This window comes from Salpingoeca rosetta (assembly GCF_000188695.1).
Source record: "Salpingoeca rosetta unplaced genomic scaffold supercont1.14, whole genome shotgun sequence".
In the NCBI taxonomy this organism is placed as follows: domain Eukaryota; class Choanoflagellata; order Craspedida; family Salpingoecidae; genus Salpingoeca; species Salpingoeca rosetta.
In genome coordinates this window covers 1,456,514-1,475,472 of record NW_004754920.1, presented here as the reverse complement: position 1 = coordinate 1,475,472, position 18,959 = coordinate 1,456,514, and the positions used below count along the sequence as shown (strand labels likewise).

At 55.1% G+C, this 18,959-nt stretch overlaps 5 protein-coding genes and 1 non-coding gene across 6 annotated transcripts in view; 2 read left to right on the top strand and 4 right to left on the bottom strand.

The window, feature by feature from the left end:
• Positions 1–4,014: 4,014 nt before the first annotated feature.
• On the bottom strand, positions 4,015–5,837 carry PTSG_13250 (uncharacterized protein). The gene is made up of 4 exons (XM_004993257.1): positions 5,612–5,837; positions 5,115–5,302; positions 4,800–4,850; positions 4,015–4,571 (listed from the first exon to the last, which is right to left on the bottom strand). The coding sequence occupies exons 3-4, from the start codon at positions 4,826–4,828 to the stop codon at positions 4,034–4,036; spliced, it is 567 nt and encodes a 188-aa protein (XP_004993314.1). The 5' UTR covers positions 4,829–4,850; positions 5,115–5,302; positions 5,612–5,837; the 3' UTR covers positions 4,015–4,033.
• Positions 5,838–6,086: 249 nt separating this feature from the next.
• PTSG_06423 (uncharacterized protein) lies at positions 6,087–8,414 on the bottom strand (the record flags this gene model as incomplete). Its single annotated transcript, XM_004993256.1, has 8 exons — positions 6,087–6,144; positions 6,439–6,524; positions 6,769–6,829; positions 7,021–7,207; positions 7,395–7,452; positions 7,669–7,754; positions 8,034–8,166; positions 8,320–8,414. Coding segments are annotated over 8 exons (764 nt in total), but the record flags the coding sequence as incomplete, so codon positions are not given.
• Positions 8,415–11,319: 2,905 nt separating this feature from the next.
• Positions 11,320–11,433, top strand: PTSG_20017. The gene has a single exon (XR_001137151.1). It is a non-coding gene; the product is annotated as a 5S ribosomal RNA (ribosomal RNA).
• Positions 11,434–11,712: 279 nt separating this feature from the next.
• On the bottom strand, positions 11,713–13,236 carry PTSG_12443 (uncharacterized protein). The gene is made up of 5 exons (XM_004993255.1): positions 13,020–13,236; positions 12,584–12,647; positions 12,334–12,427; positions 12,056–12,070; positions 11,713–11,902 (listed from the first exon to the last, which is right to left on the bottom strand). Exons 1-5 carry the CDS (start codon positions 13,125–13,127, stop codon positions 11,836–11,838), a joined length of 348 nt encoding a protein of 115 aa, XP_004993312.1. The 5' UTR covers positions 13,128–13,236; the 3' UTR covers positions 11,713–11,835.
• A 51-nt stretch (positions 13,237–13,287) lies between these two features.
• PTSG_06422 (uncharacterized protein) lies at positions 13,288–15,158 on the top strand (the record flags this gene model as incomplete). The annotated part of the gene is made up of 5 exons (XM_004993254.1): positions 13,288–13,374; positions 13,561–13,720; positions 13,884–14,299; positions 14,517–14,609; positions 14,796–15,158. The coding sequence occupies 5 exons, from the start codon at positions 13,288–13,290 to the stop codon at positions 15,156–15,158; spliced, it is 1,119 nt and encodes a 372-aa protein (XP_004993311.1).
• A 303-nt stretch (positions 15,159–15,461) lies between these two features.
• The window catches only part of PTSG_06421 (uncharacterized protein), a gene marked incomplete at its 5' end in the record, with an annotated part of 4,768 nt that continues 1,270 nt past the window's right edge, over positions 15,462–18,959 (bottom strand). Inside the window, 10 exons of the mRNA XM_004993253.1 lie at positions 15,462–15,777; positions 15,928–16,010; positions 16,296–16,439; positions 16,607–16,772; positions 16,940–17,066; positions 17,241–17,334; positions 17,613–17,719; positions 18,015–18,143; positions 18,381–18,483; positions 18,655–18,728. Coding sequence (XP_004993310.1) covers positions 15,637–15,777; positions 15,928–16,010; positions 16,296–16,439; positions 16,607–16,772; positions 16,940–17,066; positions 17,241–17,334; positions 17,613–17,719; positions 18,015–18,143; positions 18,381–18,483; positions 18,655–18,728 — 1,168 coding nt within the window. The 3' untranslated portion in view covers positions 15,462–15,636. The remainder of the gene's footprint in view (positions 15,778–15,927; positions 16,011–16,295; positions 16,440–16,606; positions 16,773–16,939; positions 17,067–17,240; positions 17,335–17,612; positions 17,720–18,014; positions 18,144–18,380; positions 18,484–18,654; positions 18,729–18,959) is intronic.

Below are 18,959 nucleotides of genomic sequence, written 5' to 3'. Positions count from 1 at the left end.
AGTGTTCAGACACTACTCATGACAGTATTGAGCCTTTTTTTCATCACATGATCGCACTTTTTCTGCACCCGCTTTTTGACTTCACCGCCCCAGTCTCCCTACTCCGGTGATCAAATGAGCAAGCGAGCAAACGTCGCTGCACCATGCTTGAGCTGCAGCAACAAGCACAAGACCACGTGGCTGGCTTGCAGGCACACGTGCGCACGAGCACACTGCACTGTGCGCACTTCTACTTGCCTGCAGGCACGCTGCGCTGAAGCAAGAAGGAGCAAACCAAAGTGCAGCAAGGATGGATTCGTTTCCATGTGATTGAACAAGAGACAAGCAAGCATGCAGAGAACGACGAGGAGCAGCGCAAGGGACACGCGTACACGTGTGTATGCATGCGTTTGTGTGTAGATGTTGCCTGCAGGCACGGGGACGTGTTTCTGATTAAAGCGGATTGGATGAGTAGCAATCCTCTGCTCACTGCAAGCACACTTGCATGCGATTGTGCAGTGCTGTTGGGTTACTCACAACCACTCACAACTTCTCCTACTTGCATTTGATTCACTCCACAGCGATCTCTCTACTCACTGCTGTGTTACTCACAACCACTCACAACTTCTCCCGTTCACTCCACTACATCCTTCTACTCACTCGCAAACACTCACAACTTCCCTGCTTGCAGTGGATTCACTCCACTACACCCGTCTACTCACTCACAAGCACTCACAACTTCTCCTGCTTGCATTGGATTCACTCCACTACATCCCTCTACTCACTCGCAAGCACTCACAACATCTCCTGCTTGCATTGGATTCACTCTACAACATCTGTCAACTCACTGCTGTGTTACTCGCAGGCACTCACAACATCTCCTGCTTGCATTGGATTCACTCCACTCCATCCGTCTACTCACTGTTGTGTTACTTGCAAACACTCACAACTTCTCCTGCTTGTTTGGATTCACTCCACTACGTCCGTCTACTCGCTGCAGACGCTTCATGCGTACGCTTGCTTGCTCTGTGCGTGTTGCTTGCAAGCACCCACAACTTTCCTTGCTTCCACCTTGTTCACTTCACAACACTCCTCCACTCACTCCCCACTGTTCCACAGCATCACCCATCATGCACGCACCTGCAACCGACCCTTTATCAATCCACACCATCACTCACACACCGCTCTGTCACCCCCCTCACCACTTCACTCCACGCCGCTCCACTTCACCCAGCAGAATCGCCTCGATCCTTGGATTCACGCTCCAACATGACCTGCGCTTCCTCTCTCGCCTCCAGCAGCGATATGATCAGGTGTGTAAGAAGCTTGCTGCAATCGTCTTCTCCTCTTCCCCCTCCACCTTCTCTCTACGTGCACGCGTGCTACAATATTTCTGCTTCTGCTTCCTTTGCTCCACCTCCACAATCACAACACAACACACACACACACGCACACACACAGAGCTATGCAAATGCTGCTTCGTCCCTTTGTCCCACCCTTAACTCACTTGCGCCTTTCTCTCTTCCCTTTGCCTTTCCACATTCCATGTGTTGCATTGTTGCTTTGCACTTGCTGCCATATGCTTCATTCATCCTTGTCTCTCCCCCTCTCTTCCATCCACTCACCACCACACAGCACCTCTCCACACAACATCACTCGTCCTTCACTTCACTTCACACAACACAGGACCACAACCAACCCACTGTGTGCATTTGTGCTTCCCTTCATCCCCTTCTGTCACCACCTTGTCACCACAAGCCTTGTTTGTCTATTTCACCTGCGTTCCACCACCCTTCCTGTCTTGTTTCAATTCTTGCCACTGCTGTTGCTGTTTCCATGTGCTTGCATGCCTTCCCTTGTCCCTGTTCACTACTTTGTGCCGCCACTCTTTCCCCTTCCCTTGCCCTTCCCTGCCTCGTTCATGTTTCATGCTGCATGTGTTGCACCACGTCGTAAACCCACTAAGCCAACACTGCCGCCTTCTTCACCGTCAGCCCTGTTCACATCCACCACCACCACTACAAGTCGCTGCCATCATCACCCGCTTCATCCTTCTCCCCCACACTCCCACGTTCACAGCAGCTGCTGTCCTCACCGGCATGCAGCACCCACTCCACAGCCACACGCCTAGCTCACCACCAATCCAATCCACATCACAACAACACACACTATGTTGGCTTCACCGCAACCATCCACACCAGCAGCAGCATCACACGATACACACGGCTGCACATGCGTGTTGCATTGTATACTTTCATTACACTTCAGCAACACGACAGCAAGCAAACACACACACGCACGTGGCAAGAATAAGCGAGGAAGCATCCCCATATCAACTGCAAGCAACACACACAAAAAGCGACAGCTGCATGCAGCGTCACACCGCTTCACTCCCCCATCAACCGCCATCATCACCTTCAGCCAATAACAACAACAACAGCAGCAGCAGTGTGCATGCTGTGGCAAGAGAAGAGAAAGGGAAAGGAAAAGGAGGCAAGGAGAGAGAGAGACGTGCACGCTGTCAACAACAACAACACAACACAACACGGCACAGTCAACGCCACCCGCTCACGCTCCCCTCCGTCTCCAACGAGGTGCGTGGTCTATGGCAGCCCCACGTCTTGCTTGCTTGTCCTGTGTCCTTGCTTGCTCGTGTCCTTGCTTGGTTGTGCGTGCCTTGCCATGTGTTCCAACAAACAGCCTGCACTTCCCCTGCACAAGCGTCCATGTGTGTGTGCATGTGCGTGTGGGGATGACGAAGAGGGAAGAGGGAAGGGAGCAGAAGAAGAAGAAGAAAAGGAGAGATGGGAGGTGCGTGAGCACAGACGATGGTGATGGGCGCACACGACGTGGTTGTGGTGAACACACACACACACGCAAGCACAGAAGCAGCAACGCACAACAGACACAACAAACACAATCAGGGGAAACAAGAGCAGCAGCAGTGCTGCAACACACACACACACACATCAAGGGAAGGACATCAGCCAGCCAGCGTCATCCAACACCCCTTGCATCCACTGGTCCATCCATGCAGCAGCGATGGTGGTGGCAGCACAGCAGGAGAGGGAGAGAGGGAGAGAAGGCAGAGTGTGCCCTGTCTGGCTGCCTGTGTGGGAATGTGTGTCTGCACACCCACTCACTGTGTGCCTGTGCGTGTCACCATCAATACACACATGTGTGTGAGACAGAGGGAAGCAAGCAGCCATCACACACACACACACAGTGTGAATCACAAGCAGACACAGCATGAGCGACATGCACACAGTCACAGTCACACAGACGCAAGTGCAACGCACCGTGAGGTGGCATCAGACTGCCTGTCACCATGTGTGTGTGTGCGTGTGTGTGTTCACACACGTGTGTGGGTCGATGCAGCCCATCATCCCTCTCTGTGTGCGTGTGAGCCAAATGCATCCACAGCAGCAGGAGTACGTGTGAGATCACAACACCCACCGCAGCCACGTCCCACCTCTCCATCCTTCACACAAGCACAAACACACACGCACCCACACAGCAGTCAAACCAATTGATAGAACCCACCCAGACTCACGGTGCCAGCGTGCCATGAGCCTGTGCAGCACATATGTCAGCCTCACCGACCGTGGGCAATGCCTTGCGTGCCTTTAGCCCTGCACACATCCATGGAGTGGCGCTGCTGTGCGTGTTTTCTGCTTGCACCTGTTCACCATCACACCATCACCCACCACACCCCACACAGTCCATGGAACCAAACGAGACCACCCACAACAGAACCGCCAGTGAGTGCCCGTCACAACGCGCACCCTCTTCCTCCTCTCCACCAACCCTGCGCCAGCCACGCACACGAACAACGCAAGCCACCACCACCCGCTCACACCTCGATTCGCGTTTCGCGTGTCGCCTGTTGCTTGTTTGTGTGTGTTGGTCTTGTTGGTTCGTGTTTGGGCGATTTGTGGAAGATGCCACAAATAATTGCCCACTGCTGTGTTTGTGCGGCAACTGCTGTTTGCTGTTGCTTTTGCTTGTTGAAGGGCGGACTTGGTTGCTTGGTTGCTTGGTTGCTTGGTTGGTTTCAATGAGACAAGAAGGAGAAGGAGGAGGAGGGGAAGGAGGGGGAATAACACTGTAGAGTGTGTGAATGCAACGCAGGCTCACAGGCCTTGCAGGCTGAGGAGGGAAGAAGAGAAGGGGAGAAGAAAGGGGGGATGGAAAAGAAGAAGAACCAAACACACACACACACACACACACACACACACACACACAATTGTGGACTTCCTCCTCCCTCCTTCTCACAGTCACAACAGACAACCAACAGCCACAAAGGGCTGGAACAGACAACAAACAAGGGGAAGGGGGCAACAGCCACCCAGCCAGATCGCCATGGAAGAAAGAGGTGAGGCGACGGAGGGGCGGGGGAAGGAGAACACCGTCCATCAACACACACGCACGCACGCACACACATCTGTTGGGAGCCCCACGTCTTCTGTCCTTGCTTTCCCTCCATCCTTTCCTTGGCCTGGGTTGGGTTGGGTTGGTTGAGGTGGCACAGCTCGCCATGGCGTGTCATGTGTGGATGTGTGGGCATGGGTGTTGGATGTGGATGGGTTCCTCTGTGGTGTGTGTGAAAAGGGGGTGGTGGGAAACAGTGGAATGGATGGCAGTCGCAGAGAGGAGGAGGAGGAAGAAGAAGAAGCAAGGGGTGGATGTGAGCATGCCATGCGTGAATGAGCAACAACAGCGACACATGGGGCGCAATGATGATGGTGTGCTTGGTGTTGTGCGTGTTGTTGTGATGGCACAAGGACACGAAGGACAACCCCAATCACACACACACACACCGTCGTCGATCAACGCATCTGCTTGGCATATGCGCACACGCGCACGCACATCTGCAATCACACACACACACACACACGCACAGTCAGACATGGCATTGCAGAGTGAGACAGCGCACCATGCACACGCATGCACAGCAATGCAACCACAACCACAGCCACCACAACAACAGCATCTCTCCCCTCATCTCCATCCCCCATTTGCACGGTCACATGACCAGGTGCACAGCCGTGGTGGAGATGATGGCCATGATGAACGCGTTCCCCACTTCCCCTCAACCTCTTCCACCAAACACACACGGCATTGCGTGCCCTCACCTCGTTCATCATGTCGCTGTCGGCGTGGTTGATGGCGCTGCGCACACACGCACGCGCACACGCACACATCGCTGTGTGTGTGTTCCCAGTTAAGATGTGCAAGGGGAGAGAGAGAAATGGGCGACACGACACGACGGCCAGTCAACCCCAGCCAATCCAATCCAGCGTCCACCGCCGTGTGTTGCCTGCTGCAGTCATCATCACAACCACAATCACACAATCACAATCACAGGTGTAAGCAAAGGAATGAGCCACTGATATATGTGTCATTGTCATGTGATACCACCACCACACGATTCACGTGCATGTGCACGCGCACCCCCATCCCCAACCAACAGCAGCGCCCTCCTATTACTTCCCTTCCCTCTCCCTCCTTTCGCTCTGCACTCCCACGTCGCACCACCACACCACCATCACCGTGTTACTTCCCCTCCTTCCCCTGCTTGCCCCACTCGACTCAACCCAGCCACCAACCAACCGCCAACGATCATCCTCACCTGTGCTTGATGCAGCCAGCCAGCCGATGGGCCACAGCGAAGCCAAACAAAAAGGAAGCGCAGTCACACGCCACGGCCACCATCGTCACCGCTGATGGAGCAGAAAGAGGAGATGAAGGGGGAAGAGTGGTGGGCACGGGCCGTGTCCTTCCTTGTCCTCATCGGTGCAGCCCCAAACACGGTGCACAGCGCACACGCACAGGCACGGCCATCATCACACCAGCACCAGCAGCAGCAGCGACAGCAAGATGCCTGCCTTCCTGTGAGGCAAAAAGAAACCAACCAGAGACGAACAACAATGACCGGTGGTGGTGAGGACAGGAAAGGAGGGACACAAGGGATCACGCATTAGAATATGCGGCATGTTGTGGGCGGGTGAACCAGATACACACAAGACCAACGAAGCAAGCAACCAAGCGAGCCAGCAGGCAGGCACAAAATATCACCACATCCACTGCATCCACCACTGCAATACCTGTGTTGGCCGCTGTCTCGATCACGCCTCAGCAGCTGCACATCACATGGGGGGAAGGCTGACGATGATGATGACACAGAGCAAAGGCGATTGGTTGGGAAAGGAGGAAGGGGATTCGGTTGGGGAAACCCGCACAACGTCCGCCTGCAGCCACGCACACACACACACATTTGAGTTGTGAGATTGATTCATGTGAGACACACGTCAGTGCAACCACCCCACAGCCAATGACTGCTCTGATGTGTTGGCATGCATGTGTATATGCGTGTGTGTACGTGCGTGCGAATGAGTACTACCACCCCATCACCACACACACACACACACACACACACACACAGCGGCAGCGTCTCACCTTGTGTCTTCTTTTCTCGCACATTTGTGTGTGCGTGTATCGCCCTGCTCGTGTCATGAGGGCTTGGGAAGAGATCGGTCACCGTCCTGAGCAAATCACACACATGCACACATGCGCAAGCGCAAACAACAAATCAGCAAGAAGAACACGACGCAGTGAGCCAGCATGGCAGAAACAAACCACATCCACCTCCTTTGCCACATTCACATCACCCACATCATCACCGGTGCACGCACATTTCACATCCCCACACACAGACACCACACACCACAACCACAAGCAGCACATCTGCACATGCGTGTGCGTGCGCCGTCCACATCCACCACAAACCACTCACCACCATCATCATCGTCGTCATGCGAGGCAACAGCACATCGACGCACAATACACCCTGTACGTGTGAAGAAAGAGGTGAGTTGTCACAGAATGAGGCTGTCAACGACAACCACGCCCATTGCCAGCACCAACAGACCCAACGACATCCAAGCAGCAATTCACAATCACACACATATACATGCTGATGCTCACACCCAACACATCACACACCACCCACATCACCACCACCACCACCATTCATCTCACCTCCACATCTATGGCCGCAGCCGCTGCTGTTGGGGACCAATGACGGCGACGACGAGGAGGAGATGGACAAGATACAGAGGGCCCGTTCATCCAAATGCAGCCACACATCAGCTGTTGTTGCTGCTGCTGGTGGTGGAAACGGTGAAAACAAACGGCCCCTTGCCACGCCGTGTCCTTTGCTTGCTCGCTCGGCTGCTTGGCTGGTCGGTTGGATGGAAGCGGGATGCATGACCCTGTGTCCAAATCAATCGAAAAGGGGGAGAAGAAGAAGAGACACATGAGTGGACAGAACAGAAAAGGAAAGAGGGAAGCGAAGAAGGAAGCACAGCGTGTCAACCACACACACACACATATATATCAGTCGCCCCTCTCACCTTCATCATCGTCATCGTCATCGTCGTTGGTTCCACCGCTTCATGCACCTCCTCAACGCTGTGAACTGTGTGTGTGCACAGACACAAGATGGGAGAGAATGCAGGGTGGTGAGGTTGACAGCAAAGCATCATCAACCACACGCCAGCCCCATCGAACCACGCGCATTCACACACAACCACACGCACACATGTTGTCCCCACCACCACCATGCACACACACACACCTCACTCACCTCTTCATCAGAGCGACTGACATGTGCAATGTCTGCCTCACGCCAGATCAGGGTTAGCGTCGGCCGGCGTGTGATGGCGGCTGTGCGGTCGATGGCGATGATGGGGGTGATGGTGGTGACAGCTGAGCTGTGGTGGAAGAGGAGAGAAAGGAGAGCGAAATGGGGAAGGGTTGATGATGATGTGTCGTTCATGGCGGCTGCTTTCCCCTCCACTGATGTGGCCCTGGTGTCCATGCAACCAACACACAACGACAAGACACAACAACATCAACACACACAAGGCACAGGTATGGCATGTGAGCACAGCAGACGTGTTCACCTTCCTGCCCCCTCCTCTGCTTTCCCCCTCCGCACTGCATGACACACACACACACACACACACACACACACACACATACACACACACCTGCGCATAGCTGCGTCGCTGTGGTTGGATGTGCCCACCATGACCATGGACGTGTGTGTCCACAGCTGCTCCTCCCAATCCATCATGTGTGCACCCGCCCATCATCCTCCAACGATCCTCAGGCAGCCATCCCCTGCATACACACACACACATGACATGTGAGTTGCACAGCGACACTGCTACGAGATACAACAGCAGCAGCAACAACAAGCACACCCAGAGCAGCAACACCAACACATGCGCCATGTGCCAACTAAAACATCCATGATGGGCTCACCTTGCTCACATGTGGGAACACTGCATGAGCACAGCAACGGCAGCCGAATCGGGGGAGTTGCAGCCGCAGCAGCCGGCATGCGAGCCCGCTTCCATCACTACCATCCTGATGTGTGCTGATACCTCACCACCTGTGCATGTGTGCGTGTTTGTGCGTGGTTGCAGGGAACGTGGATGGAACAGAACACAACAGGCACAGAGTAAGCCATCACGTCAGCACAGCAGAACGAGTGACTGACACCACATTCACACGTGTGCGTGTGTGTCGATGTGTGTGTCCATCAACCCCCCCATCAACCCTCGTCCCTTGTTCACTTCATTACACCCCATCACCATCACAGCCCCATCACACAACCAACCAGCCAACCACTCATCACCACCCACATACCATGTGTGAGGCGAGTGCAGCTGGCACGCGTGACAAGTAGCCTCGACATTTCCCTCATCCTGCTGCTTGTGCGTGCGCATCGCCTGTGAGTGTGGTTGTGTGCGAGCACCAGCGTGGTGAGTGAGTGAGGGGCAAGAGGGAGCAGTGACATGTGCGCAGTCACACTGCTACTGCCACTGCTGCAGATGCTTTGCGTGCATGTGTGTGAAGGAGGAGAAAGGGAGGAGAGAGAAAACAGACAACAGAAGGGAAGGAACAAGACATGCTGCATCCCCATCCATCCATCCATCCCTCTTCCTCACACCACCACACACCATCGTCCTCTGCCATCAGCCGGCTAGCCACACCACACCACACCACATTCATCCAGCATCCCCCACCCCACCTCACCTCATCCCATCCATCCATCCAACACACATGTCCTCTCCCTTTCCCCTCTTCTTATCTTCGCCTTCCCTCACACCTCTGCTGCTTCCCGCCGAAAATGCAACTTGTGCTGTCGCCACCTGTTCCCAGCTGCAAACAGCCAGCTTCCAGCAGCAGCAGCAGCAGTGGGCGATGGGTTGGTTGGTTGGGGGATGTGTTCAGCAGCAAGCGGTGGTGGTGGTGCATTCTGTGCTGCTGCTGCATCGGCGGTGGAGGGTGTGTTGGCTGCTGCTGTTGTTGGTCAAGAGGGGCAATGGCTGCCAGAGAGGGCGAGAAAGAGAGGGGAATATAAGCAGCGGCTGCAAGGTGGAATGTGCAGGTGTGCAGGCAGTCGTGTGTGTGAACGAAGAATGAGACGCTGCGTCAAGCAAGGCAAAACAGGCAGCCGCACCACACACATGCATGCACATTGATGTGGGACAACAAGGGGAGACAGGAGCAGCAGAGACAACGATCACAGACACGCACACTGGTGCGGTGCGCAGCATACACACGCATGCGCACGAGCAGTGATGCACTCACGTTGCTCATCGCTTGCTTGTTTGTGGTGTGGTGTGTGTTGGTGTTGCTGTTTCCACAGCCGCATACAGCGTGGCTGGATGATCATCGCATGGCAGCGCCCGTCTGTTCATCCCACCAGAGCAGCGGTGGCTGGTGGAGGGGGGTGACAGCTGGTGGCTAAAGGCCCCGCTGTGCGGCGACAGCAGCAGAAGGCGGGAGAAACAAGGATGAAGGGCAGTGGTATTGGTGTTGGTGTTGAGAGTGGGAAGGGAAGGATGTGAGCAAACACACAAGAAAATGAGGAGGCGGTGATGATGGCGTGTGGGTGGTGGAGAAGAGAACATGCACGTCGACACAGACACACACACACATGCCCACCTGTCTGGGTGATGCAGTGGTTCGATCACCATGCATCCGTCAGCATGTAGTCATTTGTTGGTTGGTTGCTTGGTTGGTGGGGGCTACTCACTGCTTCACGCATCAGCCAGCACCTGCTGCTGCTGCTGATGATGATGATGGAATCAACCCATCTACACGCACCACCACAAACAAACAAGCAAACAACAGCAGCAGTGAGCAGCGTGAAACAGACAGAGAGGAGGAGAAAGGAGGAGAAAGGAGGAGGAGGATGAGAAGGAACGCAACCCCGTGCACACACACACACACATACATTGGCTGTGATGTTGGTTGATGCCATTTCCCCCTCTCTCACATGTGTGTGCTGCTCACTGGTTGAGAGGAAGCATAATCCATTCTCAGGGTCGCCTGCTGTATGACGGTGGCTGATGGCAACTGTTCTGTCACCACACAACGGTGAGCAAGTGAGTGTGTGTGTGTGAGTGTGCATTTGTGAGTGCCACACGCAGTGGTGTGTTGGTTGTGATCCAACCACCCATGCACGGATGGATGATGGTCCACATAAGTGTGTGTGCGTGGCTGTGTGTACACGATGACAGCGTGCGCTGCTGGTGTTGTTGATGGTGGTGGTGTTGGTTGTTGCTGTGCGCTGTGTGCAAGGAGAAGAAGGAGAAGAGGAGGAGCACGGAGTGGGAGGAAGAACTGGGTGCACTCAATCTCACCCTCACCTGTCAATGGATGGGTCATTCATGTGGTCGTTGGTTGGTTGGTTGGTTGGTTGGTTGTGCGTGGTGCATCACAGGAGAAGGAAATGGACAACGATGGAAGGATGGATGGATGAAAGGGAGAAAGGGAGGAGAAGGGGGGAGAGACGGTGCGCACACCCTCCCTGCACATGTGTGTGTGTGAATGCGTCAGCGAGAAGGACGATGAAGGGAAGGAAGGAAGGGAAAGGAAGGAAGGAACGTGGCACGCACAACAACCAATGTGTGTGCGTGTGCACGAACCAATGACACATTCCCTCATCTCACATCACATCACCTCACCTCATCTCACCACACCTCAACTCATCTCACCTGCCTGTCAGCAGCAGCGACGACGACCATGATCACCATCACCATTCCCACCACCATCACACACCATCACACCAGCTGCTGCGCAGAAGAAGAATGAAGCAACGGCGAGTGGATTGTTGGTTGGAAAGTAGAATCGGTTGTTTGCTCGTTTCTGCTTGCTCTGGTTTTTTGGGGTGTGTGTGCGGTTTTCCACTTCCTCCACTTCTTTTCTTGCTGGCTTGCTCTGCCTTGATAAATTGCTTGTTTTGCTCCGCTGTCGGCAACGTTCATACCAACGGGATCACGCCCGCTCTCGTCCGATCGCGGAAGCTAAGCCCGTTTGGGCCCGTTCAGTACTGCCGTGGGTGACCAGGCGGGAATCACGGGTGATGTTGCTCTCCTCCTTTTTTTTTTCTCTCTCTCTCTCCATGTGGCTGGCTGCTGTGGCGCTTGCTGTCTCTCCTTCACTTCCCTCTTCTCCCTTCTCTTGTTGCTTTGGCTTGGTTCGGTTTACCTCTTCTTCTTCTCTTCTTTGCTTGCTTGGCGGGTGAAGAGGCGGCGGCGTGTGTTGGCTCATCTCCCCCTCTCTTGTTTCTCTCTTGTTGCTTGTCTTCAGCGTTGCTTTGCTTCACACACACACACACACACACACACACACACTGCCTGGCTGACATCGTGTCATCTCAACGCGTTTACTTCCATGCACACACATGGCCCCTTCCCCTTAATGCGGAGTAACATGCACAGCACCGAGGCAGTCGGTAACGTTGGCCTCTGGCCAGCAAGATGCGGCCGCTGCTCAGGCGAATGTACCGCCGTTGTATCCCCAGTTGGCACGGGATACGTCCACGAAGTTGATGTAGACCCTGGGTTGGATGGCGTGTCACCACACAAGAGAGGAGGTCAACGCAAGTGGCAGCTGACCAGTGAGCTCGTGGGCCAACTCGCAAGTGTGTTGTCCACTCATTCTCGCAACCTCAACACCAAACACATCGCAGCGTGGCAGCACGGCAACTCACCGATCCGCCTCGATTCTGCCAGTGGGGCAGAGCAGCAGGCGCCGCACACAGCGGAAGTGAAGACAATGTAAGCGTGGGTGCTGATGCACGAACGGACACGCAAACAAACAAACAAACGAACAAACAATCAAACAAACACGCACGCACGCACAAACAAACAAACAAACAAACAAACAAACAACCGAACAAACAAACACACGCACAAACGAACAAACACACACACACACACACACACACACACACACACACAAACACACGCACACACACACACAACGAACCCCAGGTGCTCGGTGAGGAATTTGCAAATCTTGGCCGAGTAGCCTTTGTTCTCATTGTGTCCAATCTTGCCAATCGATGACAGACGAAGGAAGGCTGCGTGCGGTGGTCGGTAGGAGGGTGTGAACAAAAAATGTTGTGGAACTACTGCATCACTGCACGAAAATCTCAAGGAAAGCGACCGCAGGCATCACAACAGACACGAGACAACAATGCCAAAGCAAGAAATCACACACAACAAGCAAACCATACCTGCCGGGGCCGTGGTGCCGCCCATGGCCATTGCCTCATCAAAGGACGTCCTCACCATAATGTACTGCAAAGCAGAGGCGCGATGCAGGGTGAGCACAAACAAACAATCAAAACAAAAGCAAACACTGCAATCCATAGGCAATCACTGCAACACCAACAGAAAGCACACACACAGACACACACACAGACACACACACACACAGACAGACAGACAGACACACACACACACAGAGACACACAGACAGACAGACAGACACACACACACACACAGACACACACACACACACGCACACACGCACACACATACATACACACATACACACACACAGACACACACACACACACACATACACACACACATACACACACACAAACAACCCAACAAACAAACAAGCCAAACCCCCCCCACCCACCCACACATCAGCACCGTCACCACCTGCAGGGGCTTTCCAGTTGCTTCCGCAAGAAGGGCCGAAAGCCCTTCCACGATTGCGGCCACATTCTCTGGCCGGTTCACGTTGGTGTGGAGCTCAAGCAGCGGCATTGGTGCTGATTGCTCGTCGCAGTTGTAGTTGCGTCTTTGCTGTTCTTGCTTCAGCTGCAGTGTGTTTCTTGGCGATTGGTGAATGTTTACCTCAGAATTTCCGCAATCACGCTTGCCAAACCACGCACGGCAACGTCAACCAACCAACCACCCCCTCGCCATGAGTTCACAGGATGTTTCTGCGTTGTTGGGGCAGTACCTGCTCCAGGGCTACTGCATGATGGGCACCCACTGCCCAACCTGCAACGTAAGTGGCAGTGTTGCACATGTGTGTGCCGTGTGCGGGCGCATGTGCGTATGTGTATGCATGTGAGTGTGTGCACATTCACGTGCATGTGCATGTGTTTGGGCGTCGTTCGCGTGTGTGCTTGAGCTGTCAGAACTTGCGAATTCACAAGCGCAACACTTGCCCTGCCACCCCACCCACACACAGACTGTACACATGCGAACCCGTGACAAGTCCAAGACTATTTGTGTCAAGTGTGACGTGATCGACAAGGACAAGAAGAAGCCATCCGAACCGAAGAAGGAGGCAGCCACAGAAGGCAACCAGCCACAGGCACAACAGCAGCCACAGCGTTTACAAGCAGCGGGTGTGTATGCACAAGCAACCGCACACCAACACCTCCTTCTCCTCCTTCTCCTCCTTCTCCTCCTTCTCCTCCTTCTCCTCCTTCTCCTCCTTCTCTTGCTCATGCACTGTGCGCCTCTCACAAGTTAATCTGGTGGAACGTGTTGTTGCTTTGTTTGCTTCAGAGGATGGTGGAACCGGCGATGAGAAGCCAGTCCTGTCTGCAGTACCTCCTGGGCGACAGCCCGACGTTGGTGACGAGGAGGATTTGGCAGACGAGTCGGACGCAAGCGGCTCCGGGATGAACACCAGCCGAGATAGCCGGCGCCGCTCACATGGACGCCACGCGCACCACCCGCATCACCACCACAACAATCACGAACAGCACGAGCAGATGCACCGCCGTGTCAGCAGCGGCGACAGTCCCCATGCGAGCCCCAGCATGCGCGCCAACAACATCTACTCCATGCAGTCGCCGGCCGTATCTGCGGCCCGCCAGCGAACGCTGTCCTCCAGCAGCGCTCGCCGCCGCGCAGTCATGCAGTCGCCCTCCATCCAACGCGCCAGCCAGCTCTCAGACTCGCTCCGCCAGCGCTTTGGGGTGCGTGTGTATATCTGTAAGCTGGTGTGCGTGTGTGTATCTGTAAGCTGGTGTGCGTGCGTGTCTGTTAGTTGGTGTGCGCGTGCTTGTCAAGTGTGCCAAGTTCTCATGTCCTTCCCCTCCCCCACCTCGTTCTCCCTATGACGTGATGTTACTCACTCATTCTTGTCCTCACATGTGCTCCTGTCATCCGCGCGTCAACACCACCTGTTGGCAGGAAGGCCCGTTTGCGGAGAGCCGAAGTGCGGACGTGGCTGCGTCGCAGGGCGCCCCCATGACCTTCCACGCCGAGGTCAACCCCATGTCTCAGGTACAGAGCGAACAGCTGTGCAATGGAGTGGGCAAGTGCGCAGTGCTGCTTGATTGTGCGTGGCTGCTGTGTGCCCAATCTCCCCCATGGCCTACGTGCCTGCGTTGCGGCATTTTTGCATGGTAGCGCTCATCCCAATTCTCTGCGCACACACGCACTCACATTCATCGCACCCCAATTCCGCAGGGGTTTGCTGCGCCATCCGACTTGTTCATGCGTCAGCAGCAGCAACAACAGCAACAACCACACCAGCAACACCATCACCACCACCAGCAGCAGGCGTTTCCGTTCACGTTTGATGCGGCGGCGATGACAGCAGCAGCGGACGGGACGGGCGAGTCCACGGCGATGGACGCGCAGTCCCGTGCTGCCGTCAACCACATGCGGTTCAGGTGCCAGGTCACCATCGAGGCCCTCAACTTCAAGCTGCAGCAGGCGACGGAGCTGCTGGAGCGGGCAAGTTCGTACCAGGAGACACTGGACGTCAGCAACGTCATCGCAGCACTTGGCCACGCGCTGGCGGCCATGAAGGCCCTCCTGCAGCAGTAGCACCGGCACACACACACACACACACACACACACACACACACACACACACACACACACACACACACACACACACACACACACACACACACAGAATGTCGCGATGCGGTCGTTGCTGTGATGCAGCAGTGTTGGCGTTGTGTCTGTGAGCTGTGCATGTGCTGCTCACCTCCCCGTGCACCTGTTTGACTTTTGTGCTCTGCCTGTTGGTTAGTCTTGCCTTGTATTGCTCTGTTGTGGGGCGTGCGCGTGTCTGTGTGCGGACTTGTTGGCCGTGCTTGAAGGCGGGGCAACTGCGGCGAGCAATTGGAATGATCGTGATTGTAATTTTGCTTCGTGTAGACCATTGAAACCAGCAACATGCATTCACACGGCGCTGTTGGAAATAGCACTTGAAGAGGACAAGAGGAGGAGGGGAGGGGGGCATTTTTGAGAGGGGGAAGGGGTTCGGTTGGTGGGCACAAAGGGCGAGCCAACGACGCTATCTTGCGTTTCCCGCAACCTCAGCCTCGATAGCGTTTGACTTTTCGACGATGATGGCAACATCAACATCGCGGGGAAAGTTCTGCAACAGTTTCACGCACGTGGCAAAGTCTCGCTCCTCCAACGTCCCAGATACGTGCTGGCAGCAGAACCGAGGGGGGAGAGGAGGAGCAGACAAGATGCAGGGGGGAGGGGGCACAAAGGGAACAGGCGTGTGAGAAGAGCAGCACGCAGACGCACCACGCACCAGTGAACTCGCAAACAGGTGGTAGCGCTGCAAGGTGTGCACCTGGAGCATGGCGACGCAGAGGCAGAGGAGGCGGTCGAGGATATCGCGCGACGCAAACAGGGAATCCCACAGCCGTATCACATCTGGTTGCACGCGTACACATGCGCAGGGGGGAGGAGGGGAGGAGGAGGGGAGGAGGAGGAGGAGGGAGGGGGGGGGAAGCGTACATGATGCACACGTGAGTCACACGTGTAAGGAGCACGGGAATGTGCCCACAATCAGAAAGAACCCCAGCAAGGGTGTACACACGTGAGCGGTCGCCACCGCTGGCGTCATCTTCGCTGTTACGGCCACCTGCACCTTCCATGCCATCTTCATCGCCTTCACCACCGCCACCGCCACCAACACCGCGTGGCGTGTGCACGCACCAGGCAGGCGGAACTCCTGTGAGAGGAGGAGGGCGATCCAGCGAAAGGCGAAGAAGTGGAGGTCGAGGTTCATGTCGTGCAGCGCCATGTGCACGTGCGGGATGTGGGCCAGCAACATCCCGTCCAGCCGGTTCAGGACTCCCTCTGTCGCGCAGACGATGGAAGGACGAGGACATGCTGAGACTAATTGACAGCAAGACTCGCGCCAGCACGCCACGGCATGTCATCCATGAACACACACACACACACACACGCACACACACACACACACATACACATGCGGACAATCCACGGCTGTTGCGCAAACTCACTGACTCCTGAGTCGGACTTGTCGTTTTCGCGGTCAAAGATGTCTCTGACGTGCGCCATGATGGCGAGGAAGCAGAAGAACGCGTCGGCCTCGCTCCACTCCCGCCACGCAGGATCAGGGTCGCTCGCAAACACATAATACAGCGGGCCAAGGATCTCGTTCATGCCCTGGCGGCGGCAGTGATGGCAGCAGTGGTAATGCAGTGGCGCAATGAGTTGGGAACAGAGCTGGCACACAAAACGACACAATCACATCTGCCCCAGCACACGCACACACACACACACACACACACACACACACACACACACACACACACACACAGACGAGGGTGCACCTGGACGTATGGAATGGCGGTGTTGAGGACCGCGTAGACGAAGAGGATGCGTTCAATGACCTCCCAGTGGCACTCGGCTTCCGGATCGCCCGCAGGCTCAACCGGCGGTGGGGTCGACGCTCTCTTCCTGCTCATGCACATGGTGTGTGTGTGTGTGTGTGTGTGTGTGTGTGTGTGTGTGTGTGTGTGTGTGTGTGTGCGCGTGCGTGTATGTGTGTATGTTTGCGCGTATGGGAAAGTAAGCAAGTGAGTGGCTGGTATGCTTGGGTGAGTGTCATCGGTGTTGGTGTGGAGGACTCACTGTCTGGCTGCAACCACGCCATCCCTGTCTGCCTTGAACGTCGCGGATTCTGCAACCTGCCGCTGCACCCGCAGATGCAAGGGGCTTGGGATGGCTTTAACCGATACGCGTGTCATGCGTGTGTGCAGTGTGGGATATGATGCACATGCGTGTGCAGTGTAAAGTGTAAAGTGTGTGTGTGTATGTGTGAGATGTGATCGACAATGTCATGTGTGCACAACGATGCCATGTGTGATCGACAACGTGATGTGTATGTACGTGCGTGTATGCGTGCGAACACAACAGCCCCTGCACTGGAGCCATAGCAGCAGCACATGCATGGAGACCCCCCTCCTACATTCCTCAGGAACCATGCACGCCTTGCATGCGTACGTCTTGGGCGTCCCGTTTGTGTCTGATAGAAGGCGAGCTCTGGTGTGAGTCGCTTCACGTCCATGTCAATCTGATACAAAATCTCGTTCTCCTTGAAGAATATGTCCCTGCAGGTTCATCATGGCAGCGGCACAGTATGTATGTGCATGTGCATGTGCATGTGTATGTATGTGTGCATGTGTGTGTGTGTGTGTGACAGACAGACAGACAGGGACAGAGACAGAGACGTTGTGTGAGTGGCAGCTAGTGGTATCACCGAGTGACGCATGCACAGCGGCATGCAGCGCATGTCCGGAAACACTTGAGGTACAAAACAACACGCACGATCGCACACAGTGACACACACAGACACACACACACACACACACAGGCACAGGCACACAGACACACGCACGTACGGACCACTTGCTGCTGTTGCTGCCAGACGACGATGGGGAAGAGAGTGCGCCAAGCGGATCAGAATCGTCTTCGTCATCATCGAGATCATGTGATGACTTGACATATGTTGACAGATAGCCCTGATACACCTCCCTGGTGCGGGTGAGCGAAGAAACAAGAGGGTAAGTGTTGATGCCTGCAACAAGTGTGTGCGTGCGTGTGTGTGTGTGTGTGTGTGTGCGTGTGTGCGTGTGTGCGTGTGTGTGCGTGTGTGTGTGTGTGTGCGTGCGTGTGTGTGCGTGTGTGTGTGTGCGTGCGTGTACGTGCGTGTGTGTGTGTGTGTGTGTGTGTGTGCGTGAGAGAATAATGCTCCCTTGTGCTCAGGATTACCTCTGTTTCGCGAGTGATTCCTCCCATCGCGCCTTCTCCGGTGGCAAGTAGCCTAGCAGCAGCTTCCACACCTTTGAGCGCAGCCCTGGTTGGTCAGGAATGCCTGGTGCAGCAGGAGCACAGCAGCACAGTGGGAGATCAGACAGCGTAAAGGGGGGGGGGGATGTGCAAAACAAATCCAAGGCAACAAGGGGCGGAGACAAATACCAATGTACAGAGACAGAAGTAATGTAAATGACGACTAGGGACAGCAGGTAAGCAATCGTGAACGCACCGCCGTGTGCAAATTGCCGGAGAGCGCGCAAGTCAATCACATCCTCGTCCAACAACGCCTCCACCTCCTTCAACCTGCGTGTGCGTGTGTGTGTGAGTCAGTGCGTGTGCATGAGTGTGAGTGAGTGTGTGTGTGTGTGTGTCAAAGTGCAATGGGGCTACTGGAAGCGTTGCTGAGTGCATACAGACAGACAGACAGACAGACACACACACACACACACACAGACACACACACACACACACACACACACACACACACACACACACACACACACACACACACACACACACACACACACACACACA